The sequence below is a fragment of the Phyllobates terribilis genome, unplaced genomic scaffold (genome assembly GCF_046119375.1).
Source record: "Phyllobates terribilis strain yellow unplaced genomic scaffold, ASM4611937v1 Scaffold_9__5_contigs__length_417890890, whole genome shotgun sequence".
Classification (NCBI taxonomy): domain Eukaryota; kingdom Metazoa; phylum Chordata; class Amphibia; order Anura; family Dendrobatidae; genus Phyllobates; species Phyllobates terribilis.
Genome location: NW_027362769.1, coordinates 172,258,106 through 172,284,739, shown reverse-complemented (window position 1 = coordinate 172,284,739; position 26,634 = coordinate 172,258,106). Strand labels below are relative to the sequence as shown.

Here is a 26,634-nt window from a genome sequence, read left to right as displayed (position 1 = left end):
AATCAAACTTGCATTTTATTATCGCTTTTTGTAATATAAATAATCACACACAGCGCTGATCGTTCAGTTTTACGTGGGGAAAAACGTAACAGAGCGCAGCGACAGAGTCCTCATAATTTACCACATTGTATTGGAGTGGATTTTTTGAGGACCTCATTTGAGCAACTCCATTCTAGCTGATTCACCATTGAGCCATCTAGATCGGAGTGGATTTTTAGATGATCTCCCTGTAGCCAATATTCTGTACAGTTCATTGCTGACATGACTAGAATGGAGTTGCTGGAGCGATGTCCTCATAGGATCAAATCCAATCTAGACGGCTTATGACAGAAACCTCCAGAATGGAGTTAATTCCAGGAGCTCCTCATCAGGGTCAGTCTGGCCTGGCGGGAAATCGGGAAATTTCCTGGTGGGCCCCAATATGAGAGTGAGAAAATTGGTGGCGGCGGCCCTTTAAAAATGTGGGCCCTTTAAAAGCGCGGCTGAAGGAAATGTAGCGTCGCGCGCACTGAACATTCATTGGTGACAGCGGGCCTGCAGTGACGTGCATGCAGCATACTTACCACGTGAGTAGTCCATGAGGATGGACTCTTTCTGGGTGGTGACACGCACCGCGCTCTGCTTTCCCGCTGGCTGGCAGACTGTGGTGTGGTGTCAGGTGACACTGACGCTGACGCCGCTCTCTTCTGGCCACACTCTGCAGTGCTCTCTCTCAGCTCCGGGGCCGTCCTCCTATGATACGCCGGCGCCAACGAACCCGACGTCTCGCTCTGCTCTCCCTGCTCCCGGGCTTCTGATGCGGTCCCATCCCAGCTCCTTACCTGTCCTGGCCTACTCCCCTGTAGTAATACCTGTTCCGGACCGGGTGGTGGCACCGGCGCACCGCCCCCTTCTCTCCTGCTCTGACTCTGGGCTTTTTTATACCGGTTCCGGGGCTGGATATATGGACAGTGACCGTCCTCTACAGTTCAACTCTCCAACCTGGCCTGGAATTGGAAACAAGGCTGCCGGCCTACAGCTCTCACTGCTTTATTTTCATCTCAAAAGTACCATGCCAAATATTCAATAAGGTTTTTTTGGGTGAGTGTTCCCAGCATTGGCCAACAATAATATTATTTATTTTATACATTATGCATTGCACTCTAGGCCTCCTATATGACATGTAGATCATACTCTTGGCCTCCTATATGACATATACAGACACTGTATATGCCATATAGGAGACTGAGAGTGCGGTATACGTTTTATATGAGGCCTAGAGTGCGGGCCTACATGATGTACAATGCACTCGGCCTCCTATATAATGTATAGACTATAGGAGGCTGGAAGTGCGGTATACGTTTTATATGAGGCCTAGAGTGCGGACCTACATGATGTACAACGCACTCGGCCTCCTATATAAAGTATATACTGTTTCCACGGACCGTGTGTCCGTGGGCAAAACACGCTGACATGTCAGTTTTTTTTATACACTGCACGGGCCGAAAAACGTCCCGCACACGAGCACACAGATGACGTGCGTGTGTCGTCGGTGTGACACATACCGGCGCCTGGGAATTAGCGGTACAGTTCATGCTGTTCCCAGGTGCTTAAGAAATCAGCGATCAGCGCTAGCAAGGGACAATGTTGAGAGCAGTAGGTTCACCTCCCGATGTCGCCAAAACCTGTAAATATAAGAAAATAAAAAAAACATATTCACCTGGCTTGAGGTGACCACACACGCTGAGGAGATTGACTCCCTGCAGCGAGCAGGCCCCTACGCTCACTGAGCTCAGCATAGGTCGGGGGACCGCTCACTGCACCAAGTCATTCTCCGCTCCTCAGCGTGTGTGGTCACTTCAAGCCAGGTGAATATATTGTTTCTTTTTTTTTTATTTTAGTATTATTTTTACAGGTTTTGGAGACATTTGGAGGTGAATACTACTCCCAACATTGTCTCTTCATTGTCCCTTGCTAACACTGATTGCAGCGCCGGCAGGGGACAGTGATGAGCGATTCCTTCAGCACCCGGTGCTTGGGAACAGTACAAATTGTACTGCTGATTCCCAGGCACTGGTACGGTATGATGGCTCCATACAGAATACTGGCCCCCATATAACGCTTCATACAGGATACTGGTCCTCTTATGAAGCTCCATACAGGATACTGGCCCCCATATAACGCTCCATACAGGATATTGGTCCCCTTATAACGCTCCATACAGGATACTGGCCCCCATATAATGCTCCATGCAGGCTGTTATCCCCCACATAATGCCCCATACAGGCTGTCTTCCCCCTTATAATGCTCCATGCAGGCTGTTACCCCCACATAATGCCCGATACAGGCTGCCCCCCCCTGATAATGCTCCATGCAGGCTGTTCCCCCCACATAATGCACTATGCAGGCTGCCCCCCCCCCCCTTATAATGCCCCATGCAGGCTTTTCTCCCCCTTATATTGCCCCATGCAGGATGTCACCCCCTCTCTCTATAATGCCCCAAGCAGGATGTCACCCCCCCTCTTTATAGTGCCCCATTCAGGATGTCAACCCGCCTCTTTATAATGCCCCATTCAGGATGTCACCCCCTCTCTTTATAATGCCCCATGCAGGATGTCACCCCCCTCTGTTTATAATGCCCCATGCAGGATGTCACCCCCTCTCTTTATAATGCCCCATGCAGGATGTCACCCCCTCTCTTTATAATGCCCCATGCAGGATGTCACCCCCTCTCTTTAGAATGCCCCATGCAGGATGTCACCCCCTCTCTTTAGAATGCCCCATGCAGGATTTCACCCCCCTCTCTTTATAATGCCCCATGCAGGATGTCACCCCCCTCTCTTTGTAATGCCGAATGCAGGATGTCACCACCTCTCTTTATAATGCCCCATGCAAGATGTCACCCCCCCTCCCTCTTTATAATGCCCCATGCAGGATGTCACCCCCTCTCTCTATAATGCCCCATGCAGGCTGTCACCCCCTCTCTCTATAATGCCCCATGCAGGATGTCACCCCCCCTCTCTTTATAATGCCCCATGCAGGATGTCACCCCCCCATATTATGCCCCATGCAGGATGTCACCCCCCCCCATATTATGCCCCATGCCTCCATACATTAAAAAAAAAAAAAAAATCAAATAGTCAACTCCCTCCTCTGCAGCTGCTCGGGTCGGGACTCCAGCGTTGGCGGCGTCTTTCCGCTCTGCGCTCCCTGTGACGGCTCAGGGGGAGGGCGCGGTGGAAAGGCATACCCTCTGACCTGAGACGTCACAGAGAGCGCAGAGCAGGAAGACGGCGGATCTGCGGAGGCACGGGGAGAGGTAAGTATCCGGCTGCCGGGGCCCTGAGCAAGTGGGGGAGAAGGGCGGGCGCGCGCTGACACCGCTCTCCTCCTCCCATAGCCCAGCCGGGTGCGCGACCGCCAGTGGGCCCCCTTGCCTGCTCAGGGCCCCGGCACTTGCCCGGGTGCGCCGGGTGCTGACGCCAGCCCTGCTTATATCCTACCTGCCTTTTCAATCATAGGGGCGTGCTTGTCATATTCAGTCAAGGGCGAGCGCAGCATTCACTCACTGCTGGCGCCGTCCATGTATTTGAATCCTGTTCCCGGCCAGTGCTGATATTGTGGGACGCAGGCACACTTGTAGATGTCCGGCTGCCTGCGCAGTGAGGCTCTGTGATTACCAGATTCACTGCGCATGCGCTGGGAACATAGCGCGTTAAAGCGCATGCGCAGTGAGGCTGTGTGATTATGACTGTTTCTTCACTTTGAAAATTGTTTAAGTTGGCTGAGGGACTGGGTGGTTTACCTAGGACAAGGAATGGCCATGCGTAAGAAAAACCGCTACTGACTGTAAATTACAGATTCTGTTAACTACAATAAATAAGTTGGTTAACAAGAAACACTTTGATATAGTGCACTACACAATACAGTTCTCTTTTACACACTGTATAGTTTGCTAAAAGGCACACGTTTTAGTGGGAGAGGCCGAAAATGAACGAGCAATACAACCGTTTATGGATGCTGTAGTGTGGGCCCCTAGAGTCAATTCTCCTGGTGGGCCCTAGGCACCCCAATCCAAACCTGTATGAGGCCTTTACATGGTATCAACGCCTGCGATGAGAACGCCACATCATAGTAATAGCAGAATCACAAATATAAGATTATATGAACAGATTAAATCAAGATTTCTATTGCTGGCTGCAGAATGAGTTAACTGGGATATCATCAGTGAGTTTGGTCTGAGTGGAGAAGTAACTACTCTTGTTTTTATTCTTTTGAGCTCCATTCAGCTAATTTATGATTTATCACCTTCCCTGAGCATACATGTAAATCATGGGGTCCCAAAGCAGAAGTAATAATTAAGCCCCCACAAAAAAACATTAATATTCAGCGGGGTCACAGAAGAGCATACCTCACAACTTTGCAACCCTTCCATAGTAATTTTGCCCCAATTGAAGCCCCCTAGTGTTCCCACGTACTAAGATACTCCTTTAATGGCCAAAAATGTGCCCCCAAACACAATAAGATACCCCCACAGTGAATTTCTCCACTGTACCCTCCACACATACAGTATGATGACTCTACAGTACCCCTGCAAAGTATGATAACCCCCAGTGACCTCTACACAGTATGATGGCCCCCGCATAACCCTCCACACAGTATAATGGACCCCGCACAGCCCTCCACACTGTATAATGGTCCTCATACAGTGTAATGGCCCCCACTATCCACCCAAGCAGTATAATGACCCCCATCAGCCACTTAGACAGTATAATGCCCCTCACCACACAGCCCTCCAAATAGTATAATGGCCCAAACACAACGCTCCAAATATAATAATAGTCCTCACATAAGCCTCTAAACAATATAACAGTTCCCACCATGCCCTCCAAATAATATAATGGACCCCACATAGGCCTCCAAATAGTATAATAGTCCCCATACAGCTCTCCAAATAACAGAACGGTCCCCACATATTCCTCCAAATAGTATGATAGCCTGACACATAGCCATTCAAATAGTAGTATAATGCCCCCCACAGAGCACTACAAATAGTATGATGCTCCCCACATAATCCTCCAAATAGTAGAATGATGGCCCCCACATAGTTCTCCAAATAGTATGATGGTCCCCAAGACAGCCCTAAAAATAGTATTTTAGCACCCCAAATATGATGATGCCCCCCAAATAACCCTTCAAATAATATGATGGCCTCCAAGTAGCCCTACAAATAGTATCATGGCCTTCCAATTTGCCCTCCAAATAATATGATGGCCCTCACAAACTACTTATTGATTAAAAAAAAAAACTCTCCCCATTCCCCTGCTGTTCTGGTCTTTGCAGCATGTGGTTTGAAACTATGCTCAGCTCGGCACAGTGGACGCGATTTTGGGACGTTATCACGTCCACTGAGCTGAGACATCAGAAGCACAGAGGAGAATGATGGAGGAGGGAGCAGACGGTTCCCTCCTCCATCATTCCTTTCAATTGTATCTGCATCCAGAATGCGGATACAGTTGAAAGTGTGATGCTGGATGCGTGGGGCCCGATGCCTGTGCTGACATCGCCACCTGTCTCACAGTTGCAAAGCAGTTGCGGGGTCTGCCGTTATTAGCGGTATGCCAGTGCCATTGTTATGTCACATGAGCCCCGGGAGAGCCAGTGCCGAGACAGCTGGTACAACACCAACACCGAAGGTGAATATAAGTGTTATTTTACTGGGGAGAAACATAGGGATTTAGAAGGGGTTGTCTGATTAGTGGACATCCCCTTTAAGTAATCAAGTTCATTAAAGGGGTTGTCCACTACTGCACATCCCCAGCTTATTACATTTAGGACTTCAGCACCGCTTTTTCCGGACATTGCTATGACTTGTTATGTCCTCTGCAGCCAATTAGCAGATGTTGGTCAATAGTCTGTCAGGACGGACATCTGCTCTGAAGAAATAGAGTTTTTGAGACTTGTAGACATTATGGAATAACGTCCATAAAAATATCCCAAGCCGGTATTGGTCCTCCAAGAAGCATGAAGCCCTCGCTGCTACTAACTTACTCCCATACCTGCATCTACCTAGATGATGAAAACTCTTGGACTGTAAGGTACAAATCAGGTGAAATTATGAAACCTGGAGGGAATGTAACTTCAGGTTGTGCGTAGATATCCGTAGATAGAAGTCGTTATTTATCCGCCATTGATGAAATGTTTTGTCCATTTTTGCTCCACAAATCTGAGGCCGATGAATGGGGGAATGGCACCAATGCTATGGAGAATGCCTTGAAAATTGAAAAGGGCGTAAATCAGGCTCTGCTGGACCTCCACAAGATTGCTATGGACCATGTGGACCCTCATGTAAGTGACTCCCCCATAGCGTATAGATACCGCGTGTTCATTTTATAAAATATCCTCAATGAAGGAACAGTTCATGTATCTTCTGTGACCTCCATATTGTGCTGTTCCTGGAAATGTAATACCACCCGACTACTAGATGTCACGTTCCCCTTTATAATGGGGGGTGTTCTTACACAAGCTGCATATTATGGCACTGTTCTAAAGCTATGGGACAATTCATTAGCATATTTGCACCTTTTTTTTCTACTTTTTAGTGTTTTTCATTTGTGCCTTGTTCTTCTTTTAATTTGCGCCTTTTTGAAGTCTGCAGCGTTCCCTTTTTTTTCATTGATCATTATTAGGTTTCCGGCTAATTATCTAATTGTGACTTTTTAAAAAGTTATCACATTTTTACTCAAATATATTTCAAGTGATTTTGTGTTCTGTAGTCCGGGAGGTTTTTTTTGCACAAACTTTGCAACATTTTAGCATGCCACTTTTTTGCAATACAAAGACACAAAAAGGTTTAAAGACAAAAAAAATACAGTTTTGATTTTGGGCAAAATCCATGAACCAGGTGCGCCACTTTCAGGAATTTGGCACAAAAAAATCAAATGATACAAAAGACATAAAAGAGAAAAGGGACTTGACGGCACAGCACAGATTTTAGTAAAGGTTTTGCAGGATTACTAAGAGGGGTTCACATGCTATCAATTGTTAAAAAAACAAGCAAAATGATGAGCTTCTAGTGAGTTTTAGATGTAGCAGATATTCTGCCCCATAGGTTACTTGCATTTTTCTAAAATATACAGCATAAAAAACTCACCCAAAACTCATTGTGAGAACGTAGCCTAAGGGTATGTGCACATCATTTAGACGCCGGTGAGTTGTCCTTGGTGAAGCTCTGGCACCTACGGTTTTCACTCTATACTTTAAAGGGAACCTGTCATGTCCCTAAACGCTATTAACCTGCAGATATGGGGTATTTATAAAGCTGCCGGGCGTCTTACTGAAAGGCCGGCTACCGGGAGGAAATGTACTTTATTCCCCACGGCAGCCTCCAGCTTTCAGTCATAGAGGCGCGGCCGGCGTGGCTTCAGTCATTGTTCAGTACATAGTGAGCGGCGGCTATAACCGCACCCTGGCACTGACTGACAGCCCGCTAAGCGGCCCCTGTAACCGGACCCTGTACAGACTGACAGCCGGATCTGTACTGATGTACTGCTGAGCTGTCAGTCAGTGCCGGGGCGTTGTTACAGCTGCCGATCACTGTATATTGAGCGGTGTCTGAAATGGCACCGGAACCTTTAACCCCTTTCTGACATTGTGCATAATAATACGTCCCTGAGCCCTGGGCCTTATGTACCAGGTAGTTATTATTACGACACAGGGTGTGCGGGCTCAATCACCGCCGGGTGTCAGCTGATTTTGACAGCTGACACCCGGCACTGCGATCGCAGCATTTAGCAAGTGACTGGAGGGACAGAAGCACCTCTGCTCTTGGATCAGAGACCCTGCACTGTCCTCACGGGGTCCCGATCGTTGCCATGGTGACACGATGTCGTCATGACGACACCTGTGTCACCAGGCACCAGCAAGTTAGTTTGACCATGTGCAGTGCATGATCAAACTAGCTTGTGTCTGCAGCACTGACAGTTTACAAGGTATAGCAGTGATCCTGCACTGCTATACCTTATAACTGCGATCAGCCTGCGGAAAGTGAAAGTCCCATAGTGGGACCAGGTAAAAAAAGTTGTAAAAATATTTTTTAAAAAATAAAAAAATAAAATATTATTATGAAAAAAAAAACAAAGAACAATAAGAGTACACATATTTAGTATCGCCGCATCCGGAACGACCTGATCTATAAAACTGTCCCACTAGTTAACCCCTTTAGTGAACACAGTAAAAAAAAAAGAATCAAAAAACGGTGCTTTATCATCATACCGACGAACAAAAAGTGGAATAAAACGCGATCAAAAAGACGAATATAAATAAAAATTATACCACTGAAAATATCATCTTGTCCCGCAAAAAGCAAGCCACCATACAGCTCCATCAGCCAAAAAATAAAAAAGTTATAACTCTTAGAATAAAGCGATTTTTTCTATGAAATAGTTTTTATTGTGTAAAAGCGCCAAAACATAAAAAAGATATAAATGCAGTATCGCTGTAAATGTACTGACCCGAAGAATAAAGCTGCCTTATCAATTTTACCACACGCAGAACGGCATAAAAAAAAACTAAAAAAACAATTCCTGAATTGTTGGTTTTTGTTTATTCTGCCTCCCAAAAATCAGAATAGAAAGCGATCAAAAAATGTCACATGCCCGAAAATGGTACCAATAAAAATGTCAACTTGTCCCGCAAAATACAAGCTATCACATAACTCTGTCGACCGAAATATGGAAAAATTATAGCTCTCAAAATATGGCGATGCAAAAACTAGTCTTTGCAAAAAAAAAAGTTTAGTGTGTGACAGCTGCCAATTGTAAAAGCCCGATATGAATTTGGTATCACTGTAATTGCACCGACCCAAAGAATAAAGTCATCTAATCACTTAAACCGCACGAGGAACGGTGTAAAAAAATAAATAAAACCAATTCTTCACCTGCTGTTGATTTGTTCATTCAGCCTCCCAGAGTTCGCAATATGGCTCTGCCCACATTTATCCTGTGCTCTACGCTCAGCGTTTACACCGGGGTTTCCATGTAAATCTCTAAAATACGTGATCCAGATGGAACCTCCGGCAGAAGATTCCCTGTAATGAGGCAGATGGAGGCACCGTCTGGCCTGTGTTCCCACGGTGTCCGTCTTTTTATTAGGCGTGAATAAAAGTGCCGTCGGCCACAGTTTTGTGAGCCTCTGAAAAAAAGGACACCGCTGAACAGAGACCACACAGAGTTCAGAGTAATTAACAAATAAAGTAGCACACTGCAAGGCTAAGTATGTAAACATGAAATATGGAATATGAATAGCATTACTGCTGTAGAAAATAGAAATAAATGAGAAATCTTAGCACATAAATTGGCCAATTCATGTGTACCTGGCAGCCGCGGTAAGGCGTTTCTCAGTGCCAGGACCCTATCAATGTGAATACCTCTCTAAGGGACAGGTACACATGAATTGGCCAATTTATGCGCTAAGATTTCTTATTTATTTCTATTTTCTTTAGCAGTAATGCTATTCATATTCCATATTTCATGTTTACATACTTAGCATTGCAGTTTGCTACTTTATTTGTTAATTGTATATGGAGGTAGCTTCTCCTAGTAAGCACCTGTTCACACCTATTTCTCGTATTAGAAGTGCCGTCAGTTTTTTCTGTTTACAGAGTCCAGAGTAAGGCCAGTTTCACATGTCCTGATATTTCCAGTATCGGAAAAACCGGTACGGGAGATATCCGTGTCCATGTGCACCTGTGTGGCAACCATGTGCCGCATCAGGAGCGCACGTTCCGCCACCTGAGAATCAGCAGTACAGTTACCGCTGTTCCCAAGCACCGGGTGCTGAATGCTGCCCTCACCATTGTCCCCTGCTGGCGCTGTGATCAGCACAAGCAAGGGACAATGATGAGAGTAGTAGTCTGCTCCCGCTGTGTCCTAGTGTAAAAATAAGAATAAAATTAAAAAATCCTTATACTCACCTGCCTATCAAAGTAAAAGTGAAGTACCCATAGCTCTTTCTTACATTCAAGCATCTGATGCTGATGCTCAGTCTATGGAGTTGGCATCTTAGCTGTTGCTAGGCAACTTCCTTATAAGGTGAGATGCACCTGTAAGATTCCATCACAAGATTCCATCATGACATCACTGCTATTATGACATCATAATTCACAACCACTACTTATACAAGCGTTTACACTTCAGTGTCACTTTGATACCCTGGTGTCATTGTTGTCAGTGTTTAGCTACTTATCTAGTGATATACTGATTGCGCATTTCATTGAAATGTCTGGAATTTCTCCAGACAAACTTCAGGAGTTGTCACTACTCCAGGGGATTCTTACCACCTATACCCCTAACTTTGTGCTACCACTACCCAATGGCGTCCTCAGCTTCACTTACCGGCTGGTTATGGAGCTTGTACGGGACTGCTTGACCAAATACTACCAAGGTCGTATTACCTCAGAATATCTTCAGCATTTACAGCAGAACATCAGGACATTAGTACAACAGGTAAATAGCAGACAATCTGCACAAATTATTATTATTATGTCTAGTTGGTCTCCCTTACTGTATATAGTGGTATTATTGGTAGTAATAAAATTTAGACTTTCTTCAGTGTCAGGCAGGGTCATATTTGTAATAGAGATCCCCATTTTGGGAAGAGGGTGTAGAAGTGCAGCATGAGCCTGTGTGATTCAAATGTCAGGGCTAGATTTCATTCCTAGTCCAGTCCTTGTCCCTTAGTAAAGACACTTCATTTAGCACCTTAATCCGGATTTTTTATAAATATGTAATTATAATTTTTATTGTGTATAACAAATATTAATAATTTATCTCAGACCATAGAACTAGCCTCACTGATCAGAAATGTAAAGTACACACAGCTCTTTCTTACATTCAAGCATCTGGTACTGATGCACAAACTATGGTTTTGCCACCTTAACTATTGCTAGGAAACTTCCTTTTACGGTGAGATGCCCCGTTAAGATTCCATCACAAGATTCCATCACGACATCACTGCTATTATGACATCATAATTCACCACCACTAATTATACAAGTGTTTTTATGCTGTATAAAAAAATAATAATAATAATGCAAATCAAATAATAATAATGGAATACAAGTTTATTTGCAGAAAATTGTTCTTTAGATCGACACCAATATAATATATAAAATGTTCCAAATGTGTAGTAATTGTAGCTGCAGATAGACAGGAGTAAAATGGTGACATAAATGGCCTCCTCCATTCTGCACTTTCTCTCGTGATTTTCCTTTTGTATTTATTTCCATCTTTATAGGCTGAAGAAAAAGCCCAAAGTGGAAAATTGGCCTTTTTTAAACAACTGGCCCAAAATGTCCTGAATATACTGGAGAGTCCGGCCCGCTCACTGGAGCACCTGGTAAGGATCCATCATCTTCTATATCACATGTCCTTGTCGTCTCAGGCAGGCGCAGGATATTTCATGACCGCCTGTCCCTGCGGCTCCATCATCTGTGATGGCAGTCTGTACTCAGCGGTGGGAGCTTGTATTTCTGCCTCTGTTTTGCTCGATCATCACAATCTTCCTTCTTGTAAATGCTGAAATTCTGATAACAGAGATCAGTTGTATATACAAGTACCTTATATATTATTGTTGATTTACTGGAGGGAGCGGCTGTGTATAGTCGGTCCAATACTGAAATTACCAGTAAATCCAATGTTTAGTCCTTCCTATCTATTGTATATGATAATTTAGTATTTGTGAAGTGTTATACTAATTGTACATATCATAACCATCAGGAACCATCCGAAGGTGACTCCGAAGAGGGGCAAACCGTGAACATGCCTGACCCTAATATTAGTCAGTTAGAGCTAAAAACTGATCTGATTGAAGGTAAGCCGATCATCTAATATTTTACATTCAAATATCCAGATATTATAGAGAATGGCAGAGAATATGTAGATTTACTCTTCATCCCCTGCAATGGAGAGGGATCATGTAATTCTACTTCACGCCTGTGCGGTCTTCTCGGCTCCAAAATGAGGGTCATAGATCCCCAATCATGTAATTGTTCAAAAATACCATATTTTGAAGACTATAAGATGCACCGGACCGTAAGAAGCAGGTGAAATTTTGGAGCGGAAAATAGGAAAAACATTTTTTTTAATAAAATGGTGGTGCAGCTTATAATCCAATTTTGTGGTAACTTTTCTAGGGGAAAGGCGGCGGAATGATGGCAGCAACAGGAGTGGGGCGATGCTGCACTGAAGTCCCCGCACTTCCATGGTTTTCAATCTGGTGGACCTCGGGAAAATCTCCACCGGAGGTGGCGCATGCACAGATTGAGATCTCGGGAGACAAGATCTCAATCTGCATGCGCCGTCTCCAGAATCCATTTTTCCGAAGTCCACCACACTGAAAATCATGGAAGTGCGGAGTCTCCGGCGACATTTTCTGAAAGCTCAAGGGCCGCTGCATCCTTGCACCGCCGAACACCCCTTCTTCCCAGCCTGGGGCCCACAGCATCGCCCCACTCCTGCCGCCGCCAGCTTCCTGCAGCAGTGACCCTGCCTCCTGGGGCCTCGCTTCACTGCAACCGCCCCCCCCCCTCAGTAAGCTACGTTTGGATAAGACGCACCCCCATTTTACAGAAGAAAGTGTGTCTTATAATATGAAAAATACGGTAATCAGATCCTGAACAATCGCCCAGTGTATCTATCTCTGGATGTGCCATAAATACTGTATATTTAGTATGTGCAGAATACCAGATATCTAGTTTTTATATCATTTACAGAGATCTTGTCATGTCCTTCATTATATTGATGTTTTATATATTAAGTACTAATATAGACTGACACATGACATTCTTCATTATTTTATAATTATTTTAGAAATAACTGTGTCGACGGCCAGTACTGATGGTGGAATATGTGAGACACCAGAGATCCACGAATCTGCCAGTGTAAGTATCAGAGGAGACGTCTGTTTATCATCAGATAACGGGGTATGAATTACACATATAATATTATACCCCAGATGACAATGGGCTATTTTTGCTTTTATGTAGATCAGATCTATTGTGATTAATGATGGCATTATTATTCTGCCTCTTCTGTGTGATGCCCCTTATCATACCCTGCAGTACAGTGATATCTATGTATGGGGAATATCCCCTTATAATATAATACTGTCTGTGGAGGGTCCGGCTTGCATCATGACCTCTACATCTGCTGCAATGTAATCAGCGTGGACATAATATAGAGGAGAAGTTCCTGCATCTGGAGCTTTTATTTTCCTGCAGATTCTATGTCTTAATGTCATTTCTTATTATTTCTAGGCCTTGACCGGATCATTGAACTTGGAGACAAGTCCTAGTAAGACCGACTTTAAACCAATCAAACTGATCAGCAGTGGAGCTTATGGGTGAGCTTTATGTTTGCATAATATACATTTCCTAGGGTTCCTTATGACAATGCTTCTGTCTCTGTGCCCAGCCCGTACAACAGAGAAATGATCTGAGTCCATACTGTCCACAAGAGATGAGCGGATCAGGCAAAATTCTAATTTGCTTGTTCACGTGAACTCGTGAAAATACGATTCAAGGAGAAATTAATGTCCCTTATTATGCTCTGGGGTCTCACCAGGCCCCAGAACATAATAAGCATAAGAAACATACTTATACTCCCCTTACTGCTCAATTCTCTAGCCCCTCCACTTCTCACCGTCACCCGTCCGGTCCTCACCGCCTCTTCAGTTTGCCACCGCTCACGCTATGCAAGGACTTCTGGCTTTGAGAAGGTCTGAGAGAGTTCTATGCAAGAGCATAAAAAGTCACAACATTGTGACACCGTGACTGTTCTTGCGCTTGTGCATAATCCTCCCAGATCTCATCAATGTTGGAAGTCCCGTCCCAGTATGAGAGGCATTTGGATTTCAGCATTAGCAGCAGAGATTTGAGGATGCGGCAAGGAACAGACGGTTGAGGCGGAGGGGCCGTAGAAGTGAATATAACAATTTGTTTATTTTTAAACATTTTTATGGCCTTTTAAGATTTTGAAAATGGTGGCCAACGCTTGACATTTTGCTAAATCCATGAGTAAGCAAATTACAAAAAAACAAAACAAAACAAACAAAAAAAAACCACGCCATTTTGGTGAATGCAGAATTTTGCAAAATCTGAGTAGAATTCAATTCCACTCAAATGTGTTAGCTCATGTCTACTGTCCACATCTATATGTCATTATTTAGGTCAGTTAGGAAGTGACATAGAGGAGGACCTCGCATAGGTCATCATTTATGTTGTGTAACTTGATGGATTTCTACATGGATTTCTAGTGACATCTAGTAGTAACCAGACAATCATGTGATGAGGTTTATAGACAAAATGTTAGTAAGAATTCATTATAAATCCTGGATTTTCCTTCTCTCCAGAGCCGTCCACTTAGTGCGACACATATACACAAGCCAGCTATTCGCTATGAAGAAGCTGGACAAGGAGAACGTGAATATTCCAAGAAGACTTGAACGTGCCTTTCTAGAGAGGGACATCCTAACATTTGCTGATTGTCCCTTTGTGGCCTCCATGTTGTGCTCCTTTCCAACTCCTCATCATCTGTGTATGGTCATGGAGTATGCAGCAGGTAGGTCATATCCATTGTGCCTATATCCAGCCTCAATCTGCTTATCTCTAGCATCATCTTCTCCATAATCTGAATGTGACCACATGGACGGTTACATGTCCATACTGCATTTACTATAAGTTATCTGTTACCAAGATGCCAGGAAAATCATTATCTCTGTGAAAGTCTCTGGTGAATGTCCTCACTGAGAATGGCAAAAATATCCACTGAGGATAAAAGGAGGATTTGACTCAATTCTAACAGTTTGTATAGATGAGCATTTCACAGAGCAATGAATAAGAGGCTTGTAGATGAGGCACGGCTCTGTCTTTTTATATTGGGTCACTCTGCTTTATACGCTCTATATTAGGCCTCTTTCACACGTCAGTATTTCTGGTACGTGTGGTGACAGTTTCCACACGTAGACATGTCTGTTTTTGGCCAGCAGGACGGATCACACAGACCCATTCAAGTCAATGGTTCAGTGTAAACACGTACCGCACACGGATGCCATCCGTGTGACATGTATCGGTGCCTGGCAATTAGCGATAAAGTTAGCGCCGGGTGCTAAACGCTGCCCTCATCATTGTCCCCTGCCGGCGCTACGATCAGAACCAGCAGGGGTTAATGATGAGGTTTGTCTTCTCCCAGTGTATTTCTACCTGTAAAAATAAGAATAAAAAAAAAATCCATACACTCGCCTGTCCTAAGTGTCCCCCACTGTAATCCATGAGACCGCTCAGCAGAGGAGCCGGGGAGAATGACTCCTGCAGCGAGCGGCCCCGAAGCTGCGCTGAGCTCAGCGAGCGGTGTCCTGTCACTCACTGAGCTCAGCGGAGGTCTGGCGTCGCTCGTTGCAAGAGTCATTCTCCCCAGCTCCTCTGCTGAGCAGTCGCATGGATTACAGCGGGAGATACTTAGGACAGGTAGGTGAGTATAAGTTTTTTTTTTAATTTTATTCTTATTTTTACAGGTGGAGACACCGGGAGCAGACTTACAGCTCTCATTATTAACTCCTGCTGGTGCTGATCGCAGTGCCGGCAGGGGAAAATGATGAGCGCAGCGTTCAGTACCCGGCTTTTGGGAATAACGCTAACTGTACACTGATTCCCAAACGCCGGTACGTGTGCTCCTGATGCGGCACACGGACATCTCCGGCACAGGTTTTTCCAGTACCAGAAATATCCGGACGTGTGAAACCGGCCTTATACAGTATATAAAGCAAAACCACAAATGAGACTGCTGACACCTTTAACTAATTATATATTTATTTATTGTAAGATACATAGTATATATAGCTCATACTTTTTTGGCCAGAATAGTGTCTCTTTTTTTTGTATGAGTTACCTTGTTATTTTTAAATATTTATTCCACGTGACTAATAAAGATTCATGCTTTTATATGGGATGCTGCTTCATTGCACTTATTTGTGCAGCTCTTGCACCTTTGTGGTTTTGCTTCATAGACATTTAGTGCAGTCCTGGTTACTATTCGGGTATGCTCCAATGGAGGGTTTTTGCATTATTATACAGTATATCTCTGTGTATGACATCCTGCCCCAATGTCTCCATTCACACTCCTCATGTGTAATTTACATTGTAACAAACCCTCTCCTGTCACATTTGCTTTCTGCTGTAGGAGGAGACTGTGGCAGTTTTATGAAGATCTATGGGAGTTTACCTGTCCCCTTGGCTCGTCTGTACATTGCAGAAACGGTTCTCGCTGTGGAATATCTGCACAGCTATGGTGTAATGCACAGAGACCTGAAGCCTGAAAAGTAAGTGACACTTGTAGTATAAGAAAGGGGAAAAAATATATCGTTTATTGCACAATCTATTTGCAACTTGGGGCTGACATCCTCTTTTTTTCACAGCCTCCTGATAACGTCAACTGGTCATATTCAAGTTACAGATTTTGGGCTTTCCAAACTCTGCCTCATGAGACCAACATCAGAGATCTACAAGGCTCCAATTGAGGACATCACCAGAGAGTTCCATGATAAGGAGGTCGGCAGGAACTTGTTCTTTACTCTTCTCCTCCATTTCTCCTTCTCTTATACTTTCTCATCTAGAAAACGTTTCCACTGATGTTATTTGTCACAATTATGTTCTCTGATCATTATCTCATTCCTCTGTTTTTTTCCAGATTGCTGGCTCCCCTCATTACATAGCCCCAGAAGTTATCTTAAAGGAAGGCTATGGAAGGCCAGCTGACTGGTGGTCAATTGGGATCATCCTATATAAATTTCTTTTAGGACGTGTACCATTTTATGGGCCTTCCAAATATGAGATTTACAGCCATATTGTCAGGGGTAAGTCAAATAATCTGATTGCTGTGTAATGTCATTGTTATTTGAATAGATTAGTTGTGTGATTTAGTTACTTGTGTTAATGCAAAAGATTTTTGTTTTGATAAAATAAATTAAGATGTTTCATTTTCTGTAATATTTGCTTTTTACATAACAGATGACATATATTGGAAACTTACTAATTCGGCTTTTCCAGCCATAGCTCGGGATATCATCATTGAGCTGCTCAGAAAAGATCCAGCACAAAGACTTGGGACAGGTAATGTATATAATACTATTATTAATGACTTATTACACCTTTGTGAACAGAAAATGAATAATGAGGATCAGCACTGAGGTTTTGTGCTCTACCAGCTTGGCCATTCCCCATTCTTCATGCTAAGACTTTCAGTACATCTCCTTCACTTCGGCTCTGTTACGTCAACCGTTCAGATTAACGCCCCCTTCACACGTCCGTATAAAATCAGTACTGAAACCAGTACCGGAAAAAAACAGTACTAGTGTCATCAGTGTTTTGAATCAGTGTGCCATCAGTATGCCATCAGTGTGCCATCAGTGTTTTGAATCAGTGTGCCATCAGTGTGCCATCAGTGTTTTTCTGGTACGGCAAAGAAATGATAAAGTATCTGTTATACTTTGTAATGTTAAACAGATACAGCATAAGGAAGGCACACGGATGCCATCTGTGTGATGTACGTGTTTTTCAGGGTCCCATAGACTTGTATTGGCCCTTGTCATCTGTGCTGCCACAAAAAAACAGCAGCATAGATCATAATGGGTACGTGTGGCATACGAGAAAAAAAAAATGGACGCCACATGTAGTGCAAACACGGATATGTGTAGGAGGCCTAACAAACTTGTCTCTTTGACAATAACTATATCACTATTCATTGTTTTCCTTTTCAAGGAGGAGCAAATGAGATCAAATTTCATCCATTCCTGCGTAACTTAGATTTTGACAACCTTCTAAGTCAGAAGTCGCTGTTCATTCCTGATCTTGAGTCAGAAGAGGATACCATCTACTTTGACAGTAAGTAGAATGAGACGTCATCTGCAGAAAGCTGCTGTGTGTCTTGTATTTCATTTTAAGTGAGAATCAGTCCCCACCTTGATTCATGATAAAATGGTGACTGTTCAGGACAAAGTATTATGCTAATAATCTCGATTAACTCTTCTACTTTTCAGCTCGATGTAGCAGACATCAACATATTGATTCAGATGAGGGGGACACAAGTGAAGATAATGACTGGCCGGAAAGCCAAAACTTTCTATCATCTTCGCATAGGCTTTCTAAAGTAAGTATGTGACCAATAAGATCGATACAACATATAATTAAAATAAAATTTTAAAATATTAAAATGTTTTTTTTTCCTCTTTGTATTAGCTCTGTTCCATCCATACCAAGATGATGAACAATGAAGAACCCAAGTCACCTCCAGGGTATTCACCAGAAAGTGCAAAGCAGTCAGACATGTGAGTAAATTATTTTTATGGGGTCCAATTCTGATATGTGTTCACAACACCAAATTCAAGACGAGTGTAAGTCGATACTAAATCCAGTATGGATGACCACATGATTGCTGATCACCATGTTTCTGACTTGTGATAACGCTGGTGATGAAAGTTGATAACTATGACCAGCTTTAATTTCCAGTTCATTACAGGAAAATAAATATTACTAGTGATTCTCCAGTCTTGCTGGTAGAAGAGGGTCTTGAGCACAGCATCCCCTTCATGTTATTCAGATGTCCTAATTAGAGATGAGCGGTGTTCGACTAGAACTGTTCGCCAATCTCAAATTCGAGCTGTTTTGGGCGGTGTTCGAGTTGTTCGACGAACCCGAACGATTTGCAAAAAATTCGGCTGTTCGAGGTTATGTTCGATAACTGTTCGTGCACCAAAAGCGTGTCCTGCATGTCTGGCGCTATTTAGAGCACCAATCATGCAGGGATTGTCTGCCACTCACTGTAATGCCACAGCCATGGTGGTTGTGGCATTACAGTGATTGCCCAAATCGATGGGAACAGTGCCAACAGTGAAACATGAAAAGCCGGCAATTCAGCAGCGGCATACACCGGTACCCGACAATTTAGAACAGAAAGAATAGAGCTTCACACATAGATTAGATAGATATAAACATGTCAGCCACATATATACGAAGTACAGTGAAAGTGCTGCTTACTGTACTTGTCATTTAGCGTAAAGGATTTATCAAAAAAAATAATAGTGTTTTCATGCACCGTCTCTTTAAAAAAGCCGGCCGGCAATTCAGCAGTGGTACCCGACAATTTATAACAGACAGAATAGAGCTTCACACATAGATTAGATAGATAGAAACATGTCAGTCACATATATACGAAGTACAGTGACAGTGTTGCTTACTGTACTTGTCATTTAGCGTAAAGGATTTATCAAAAAAAATAATAGTGTTTTCATGCACCGTCTCTTTAAAAAAGCCGGCCGGCAATTCAGCACCTGTACCCGACAATTTATAACAGACAGAATAGAGCTTCACACATAGATTAGATAGATAGAAACATGTCAGTCACATATATATGAAGTACAGTGATAGTGTTGGTTACTGTACTTGTCATTTAGTATTAAAATAAAGGATTTATTATTAAAAAAATTGGCGTGGGGTTCCCCTTAATTTTAGGCTCTAGCGGAGGTTAAGCAGACGGCTGGGGCAGATGTTTGAAGCCTGGGAAGGGGGTAATACCCACGGAGCTTCCCAGGCTACTAATATCAGCCCCCAGCTGAATACATAGCCTTTACTAGCTATTAAAATGGGGGACCCCCCAAAAAAAATGACGTGGGGTCCCCCTTAATTTAATAGCTAGCAAAGGCTAGGCAGACAGCTGGGGGCTGATATTAATAGCCCAGGAAGGGAGCCATGAATATTGGCCCCTCCCAGGCTAGAAACACCAGCCGTCAGCCGCCCCAGAAATGGCGCATTCATAGGATGCGCCAATTCTGGCACTTAGCCTCGCTCTTCCACGCTGCCCTGGTGCGGTGGCAGGGGGTAATAGGGTTGGGGTTGATGTCAGCTTATAATGCCAGCTGACATCAAGCCCAGGTTAGTAATGGAGAGGCGTCTATAAGACACCCCCATTACTAACCCCATAGTCAAAGTTAAAAAAAACACAAACACCCAGAATAAAGTCCTTTAATTGAAATAAAGACACAATCCTTTATTGTTCTAAATTAAACCATACTTACCGTCACGCCCATTCCAGCTGAAGCCAACGATCTCCTGCAATAAAAGAAAAATAATAAAGCAACCTCATCCTTACCTTTCCATGGTTCCCACGACAGCTTCAGCTCTGCTACATCGAGATGACAGGCTGGACCGCAGCAGAACGCTGCCATCCAGCCTGTCATCCCGCAGACACTGAGAAGCGCAGGCTTGCTTGCGCTGCTCAGCGTCTCTCTGTGACGACATCCAGATGAGCCGAGTTCATGTCCAATGAACTCGGCTCACCTCATGCACGTCACTGACAGCGTGGGAAAATTCTCACGCTGAAGCGGTGAGTGCAGGAGAATTCTCCCACGCTGTCAGTGACGTGCATAAGGTGAGCTCATGTCCAATGAACTCAGCTCACCTCCTGCACGTCACTGACAGCGTGGGAGAATTCTCCTGCACTCAGCGCTTCAGTGTGAGAATTCTCCCACGCTGAAGCGCTGAGTGCAGGAGAATTTTCCCACGCTGTCAGTGACGTGCATGAGGTGAGCCGAGTTCATTGGACATTAACTCGGCTCATCTGGATGCCCTCACAGAGAGACACTGTGGAGCGCAAGCAAGCCTGCGCTTCTCAGTGTCTGCGGGATGACAGGCTGGATGGCAGCGTTCTGCTGCGGTCCAGCCTGTCATCTCGATGTAGCAGAGCTGAAGCTGTCATGGGAACCATGGAAAGGTAAGGATGATGTTGCTTTATTATTTTTCTTTTATTTCAGGAGATCGTTGGCTTCAGCTGGAATGGGCGTGATGGTAAGTATGGTTTAATTTAGAACAATAAAGAATTGTGTGTTTATTTCAATTAAAGGACTTTTTTCTGGGTGTTGTGTTTTTTTTAAATACTTTACTAGAAATTCATGGTGGTCATGTCTAATATTGGCGTCACCCCATGAATTTCGGGCTTAGGGCCAGCTGATAATGCCAAGCTGGCCCTAACCCCTTTATTACCCAGTGAGCCACCGCATCAGGGCCCTGGATGAGTTGGGCACAGCGCCAGAAGATGGCGCTTCTATGAACGCGCCATTTTCCGGGGTGGCTGCGGACTGCAATTTGCAGCGGGGGTGACCCAGAAAGCTTGGGCCTCCCTGCGCTGCGGATTCCAGCCCCCAGCTGCCTAGTTGTACCTGGCTGGACACAAAAACAGGGCGAAGCCCCACGTCAATTTTCTTTAAATTATTTCATGAAATAATTAAGAAAAAAAGGGCTTCCCTATATTGTTGTGTCCGGCCAGGTACAAATAGGCAGCTGGTGGTTGGGGGCAGCCCGTTCCTGCCTGCTGTACCTGGCTGGACACAAATATAGTGCGAAGCCCCACGTCAATTTTTTTTAAATTATTTCATGAATTTCCTGAAATTATTTAAAAAAATTGAAGTGGGGCTTCGCACTATATTTGTGTCCAGCCAGGTACAGCAGGCAGGAACGGGCTGCCCCCATCCACCAGCTGCCTATTTGTACCTGGCCGGACACAACAATATAGGGAAGCCCTTTTTTTCTTAATTATTTCATGAATTTCATGAAATAATTAAAAAAAAAGTACGTGGGGCTTCGCCCTATTTTTGTGTCCAGCCAGGTACAACTAGGCAGCTGGGGGCTGGAATCTGCAGCGCAGGGAGGCCCAAGCTTTCTGGGCCCCCCCCCCGCTACAAATTGCAGTCCGCAGCCACCCCGGAAAATGGCGCGTTCATAGAAGCGCCATCTTCTGGCGCTGTACCCAACTCATCCAGGGCCCTGGTGCGGTGGCTCACTGGGTAATAAAGGGGTTAGGGCCAGCTTGGTATTATCAGCTGGCCCCAAGCCCAAAATTCATGGGGTCACGCCAGTATTAGACATGACCGCCATGAATTTCTAGTAAAGTATTTAAAAAAAACACAAACACCCAGAATAAAGTCCTTTAATTGAAATAAAGACACAATTCTTTATTGTTCTAAATTAAACCATACTTACCATCACACCCATTCCAGCTGAAGCCAACGATCTCCTGCAATAAAAGAAAAATAATAAACCAACCTCATCCTTACCTTTCCATGGTTCCCACGACAGCTTCAGCTCTGCTACATCGAGATGACTGGCTGGACCGCAGCAGAACGCTGCCATCCAGTCTGTCATCCCGCAGACACTGAGAAGCGCAGGCATGCTTGCGCTCCTCACTGTCTCGCTGTGACGGCATCCAGATGAGCCGAGGTCATGTCCAATGAACTCGGCTCACCTCATGCACGTCACTGACAGCGTGGGAAAATTCTCACGCTGAAGTGCTGAGTGCAGGAGAATTCTCCCACGCTGTCAGTGATGTGCATGAGGTGAGCTCATGTCCAATGAACTCAGCTCACCTCCTGCACGTCACTGACAGCGTGGGAAAATTCTCCTGCAATCAGCGCTTCAGCGTGAGAATTTTCCCATGCTGTCAGTGACGTGCATGAGGTGAGCCGAGTTCATTGGACATGAACTCGGCTCATCTGGATGTCGTCACAGTGAGACGCTGAGCAGCGCAAGCATGCCTGCGCTTCTCAGTGTCTGCGGGATGACAGGCTGGATGGCGGCGTTCTGCTGCGGTCCAGCCTGTCATGTGAATGTAGCAGAGCTGAAGCTGTCGTGGGAACCATGGAAAGGTAAGGATGAGGTTGCTTTATTATTTTTCTTTTATTGCAGGAGATCGTTGGCTTCAGCTGGAATGGGCGTGATGGTAAGTATGGTTTAATTTAGAACAATAAAGGATTGTGTCTTTATTTCAATTAAAGGACTTTATTCTGGGTGTTTGTGTTTTTTTTAACTTTGACTATGGGGTTAGTAATGGGGGTGTCTTATAGACGCCTCTCCATTACTAACCTGGGCTTGATGTCAGCTGGCATTATAAGCTGACATCAACCCCAACCCTATTACCCCCTGCCACCGCACCAGGGCAGCGTGGAAGAGCGAGGCTAAGTGCCAGAATTGGCGCATCCTATGAATGCGCCATTTCTGGGGCGGCTGACGGCTGGTGTTTCTAGCCTGGGAGGGGGCCAATATACATGGCTCTCTTCCTGGGCTATTAATATCAGCCCCCAGCTGTCTGCCTAGCCTTTGCTAGCTATTAAATTAGGGGGGACCCCACGTCATTTCTTTTGGGGGGTCCCCCATTTTAATAGCTAGTAAAGGCTATGTATTCAGCTGGGGGCTGATATTAGTAGCCTGGGAAGCTCCGTGGGTATTACCCCCTTCCCAGGCTTCAAACATCTGCCCCAGCCGTCTGCTTAACCTCCACTAGAGCCTAAAATTAAGGGGAACCCCACGCCAATTTTTTTAATAATAAATCCTTTATTTTAATACTAAATGACAAGTACAGTAACCAACACTATCACTGTACTTCATATATATGTGACTGACATGTTTCTATCTATCTAATCTATGTGTGATGCTCTATCTTTCTGTTCTAAATTGTCGGGTACCGCTGCTGAATTGCCGGCCGGCTTTTTTAAAGAGACAGTGCATGAAAACACTATTATTTTTTTAAATAAATCCTTTACACTAAATGACAAGTACAGTAAGCAACACTATCACTGTACTTATTATATATGTGACTGACATGTTTCTATCTATCTAATCTATGTGTGAAGCTCTATTCTTTCTGTTCTAAATTGTCGGGTACAGATGCTGAATTGCCGGCCGGCTTTTTTAAAGAGACGGTGCATGAAAACACTAATATTTTTTTTAATAAATCCTTTACACTAAATGACAAGTGCAGTAACCAACACTGTCACTGTGCTTCTTATATGTGTGACTGACATGTTTCTATCTATCTAATCTATGTGTGATGCTCTATTCCTTCTTGTCTAAATTGTCGGGTACCGGTGTATGCCGCTGCTGAATTTGCCGGCCGGCTTTTTTAAAGAGAGTGTCTTCTGAGCAGTTTGTCAGCTTTTGGACACCTTTGCAGGTGTTTTCTATGTGTTTCTATGTGTTTTTGTTTGCCTGCCATTGGTTTTAACGGTGTTCGACGGTGTTCTAAGGTGTTCGACGAACAGTTCGACGAACAGTTCCTCGAACATCCCGGTGTTCGACGAACCGAACCGAACCCGAACACTACGGGGGTGGCTCAACACTAGTCCTAATGGGCTTTGCAGACAGGTGTTGTATCCGTATCTATTGTTTTCACTTGTAATTTATATGTTTTTCTTCTACCAAACAGACAGAAAGATTCTTCCCCCTCTAAGTCTGATGATGATAAGCAGAGGCAGAAAGATTCTCCCCTCTCTAAATCTGATGACAACCAGACGCAGAAAGATTCTCCCCCCTCTAAGTCTGATGACAACCAGACGCAGAAAGATTCTCCCCCCTCTAAATCTGATGACAACCAGACGCAGAAAGATTCTCCCCCCTCTAAGTCTGATGATGACAACCAGACGCAGAAAGATTCTCCCCTCTCTAAATCTGATGATGACAACCAGACGCAGAAAGATTCTCCCCCCTCTAAATCTGATGACAACCAGACACAGAAAGATTCTCCCCCCTCTAAGTCTGATGACAACCAGACACAGAAAGATTCTCCCCCCTCTAAGTCTGATGACAACCAGACACTGAAAGATTCTTCCCCCTCTAAGTCTGATGATGACAACCAGACACAGAAAGATTCTCCCCCCTCTAAGTCTGATGACAACCAGACACTGAAAGATTCTCCCCCCTCTAAGTCTGATGATGACAACCAGACGCAGAAAGATTCTCCCCCCTCTAAAGCTGATGATGACAAGCAGTGTTTCTCTGCTGAAGGCAGACAGTCATCCATATTGTCAGGTATGTATAGCTCTATAGGTCATTCTATTGCAGCCTGTGTCAAAAAGCGTAATGTGAAAAACAGCCCAACATTTCATTTTATAAAAATCCTCACTCTTAGGCTGTGTGCCCACGATGCGTTTTTCAAGCGTTTAAGCTGCGGAATTTCCACAGTGTAAACGCTTGGGAAACGCTTGGTAAACCTTCCCCCATGGTCTCCAATGCAATTCCGCACTTTCAATGCCCATGCTGCGTATTTTTCCGCAGCGTTTATGCTGCGCTCAAAAATACTCAGCATGTCCATTAATTTTGCGGACACGCAGTGTAATTGCCGCCATTGACTTGCATTAGAACGCGCCAATTCAGCAAGACTGCATCTGTACTTGCGTAATTGGCACTTTCTAATGTGCGGATGGTACCCAAGTCTGGAGGAGAGGAGACTGTCATCCAGACCTGGGTACCATAGAATCTGTAAAGAAAAGAATTTACAATAAAAAATAAAGCTTATACTCACCTTCCGATGTCCTCCCAGTGTTTTGTCCACGCCGTCCAGTCTCTTGCAATGCCCGCGCTGTTATGAAGGACCTGCCATGACGTCACTGAGTCATGTGACCCATCACATGACTCAATGACGTCACCGCAGGTCCTTCACACCACCGCGAGCATTGCAAGAGACCGGACGCAGCAGAGATGACACCGGGAAGACACTGGAAGGTGAGTATAATCTTTTTTCTTATTTTTTACCATTGTTATTCTTTTTTTTAACTATTACTCGGTTACACTATATAAATCCATGCCGGTTGCATGGATTTATATAGTGTGACCAACTTGTCAAGCACTTTCCAAGTGATGCTCAAAATCGCTTGGAAAACTGCTTGAAAAAACGCATGCGAAAACGCATGTAAAAATGCTGAAAAAACGCTTCTCTCTGGCAGAAAAAACGCATGTAAATCTGCATGTAAATCTGCATACGTTTTTTTCTGGCAGAGAGAGGCAAAAACGCTCTGCATCAAATCTGCTACGTGGGCACATAGCCTTATAGGTTATAATTTTTAATGCATAAGAAGCCATTCAGTCTTCTGCCAAACTGATTCTGAACACTGCAGCCATGGCTCCATATAGGCCTATACTGATCCTTATCACCTTAAGAAAGCACTGAGGTTTTAGCTAACTTATTTTAAGATATTACTTGCAGGATGCCGCAGTGTTATCATGTTAATAAGGGGACATAGTTCCCTGGCTAGACACCACATATCGGAAAACCTACAGGTTTCATATTAATCAGTTCACAAGGCAATCTAATTCTCAGACCCTCAGCTGGTTTTATGTATATATGACATATTCTCTCTATTATGGTGCAATAATCAATTACCAGGACTACAGGGTACAAGAATAACAGAATTCTATATAAAGATACAAAGCTAATCTTTTAGGAGTTTATAATATACATCTTTTTCTTGTTTTTTTTATCAGAATCACCAGTTCAGGGGAAAAGAAAATCTGCATCGAAAGATCGACAAAAAACAGAGAAGGTAGAAGAGAGAAGAAGTAGAAGAGGTAAGTGTAAGAATAAGCTCCATGTTACATGATGTCAGTCAGTGAGAAGGAGTCATGTGGAGCAGATATCATCTGTAGGATTAGTGACAATGACCCCGTACCTCTGTATGGATACGACTCCTCTATCATCCTGTCACAGTGACACTACAGTAGTATCCTCTAATACATACATGTCAAACTCTGGCCCGTGGACCAAACCTGGCCCGCAGGGTGGT

The 26,634-nt window shown here is 44.2% G+C and overlaps 1 protein-coding gene and 1 long non-coding RNA gene across 3 annotated transcripts in view; one reads left to right on the top strand and one right to left on the bottom strand.

Moving 5' to 3' along the window:
* Window positions 1-26,634, top strand: part of LOC141161878 (microtubule-associated serine/threonine-protein kinase 4-like) — a 28,182-nt gene that overhangs the window by 921 nt on the left and 627 nt on the right. For both annotated transcript variants that reach the window (XM_073647361.1, XM_073647362.1), the window contains exons 2-16: window positions 6,211-6,327; window positions 11,275-11,376; window positions 11,757-11,850; window positions 12,849-12,919; window positions 13,295-13,380; window positions 14,389-14,597; window positions 16,215-16,353; window positions 16,450-16,582; window positions 16,722-16,887; window positions 17,042-17,143; window positions 17,792-17,914; window positions 18,070-18,179; window positions 18,269-18,357; window positions 24,282-24,883; window positions 26,336-26,419. In XM_073647361.1, coding sequence (XP_073503462.1) covers window positions 6,211-6,327; window positions 11,275-11,376; window positions 11,757-11,850; window positions 12,849-12,919; window positions 13,295-13,380; window positions 14,389-14,597; window positions 16,215-16,353; window positions 16,450-16,582; window positions 16,722-16,887; window positions 17,042-17,143; window positions 17,792-17,914; window positions 18,070-18,179; window positions 18,269-18,357; window positions 24,282-24,883; window positions 26,336-26,419 — 2,227 coding nt within the window. The remainder of the gene's footprint in view (window positions 1-6,210; window positions 6,328-11,274; window positions 11,377-11,756; window positions 11,851-12,848; window positions 12,920-13,294; window positions 13,381-14,388; window positions 14,598-16,214; window positions 16,354-16,449; window positions 16,583-16,721; window positions 16,888-17,041; window positions 17,144-17,791; window positions 17,915-18,069; window positions 18,180-18,268; window positions 18,358-24,281; window positions 24,884-26,335; window positions 26,420-26,634) is intronic.
* The window catches only part of LOC141161880 (uncharacterized), a 32,980-nt gene continuing 17,578 nt past the window's right edge, over window positions 11,233-26,634 (bottom strand). The window contains exon 4 of the long non-coding RNA XR_012250699.1: window positions 11,233-11,563. This is a non-coding gene — a long non-coding RNA (uncharacterized lncRNA). The remainder of the gene's footprint in view (window positions 11,564-26,634) is intronic.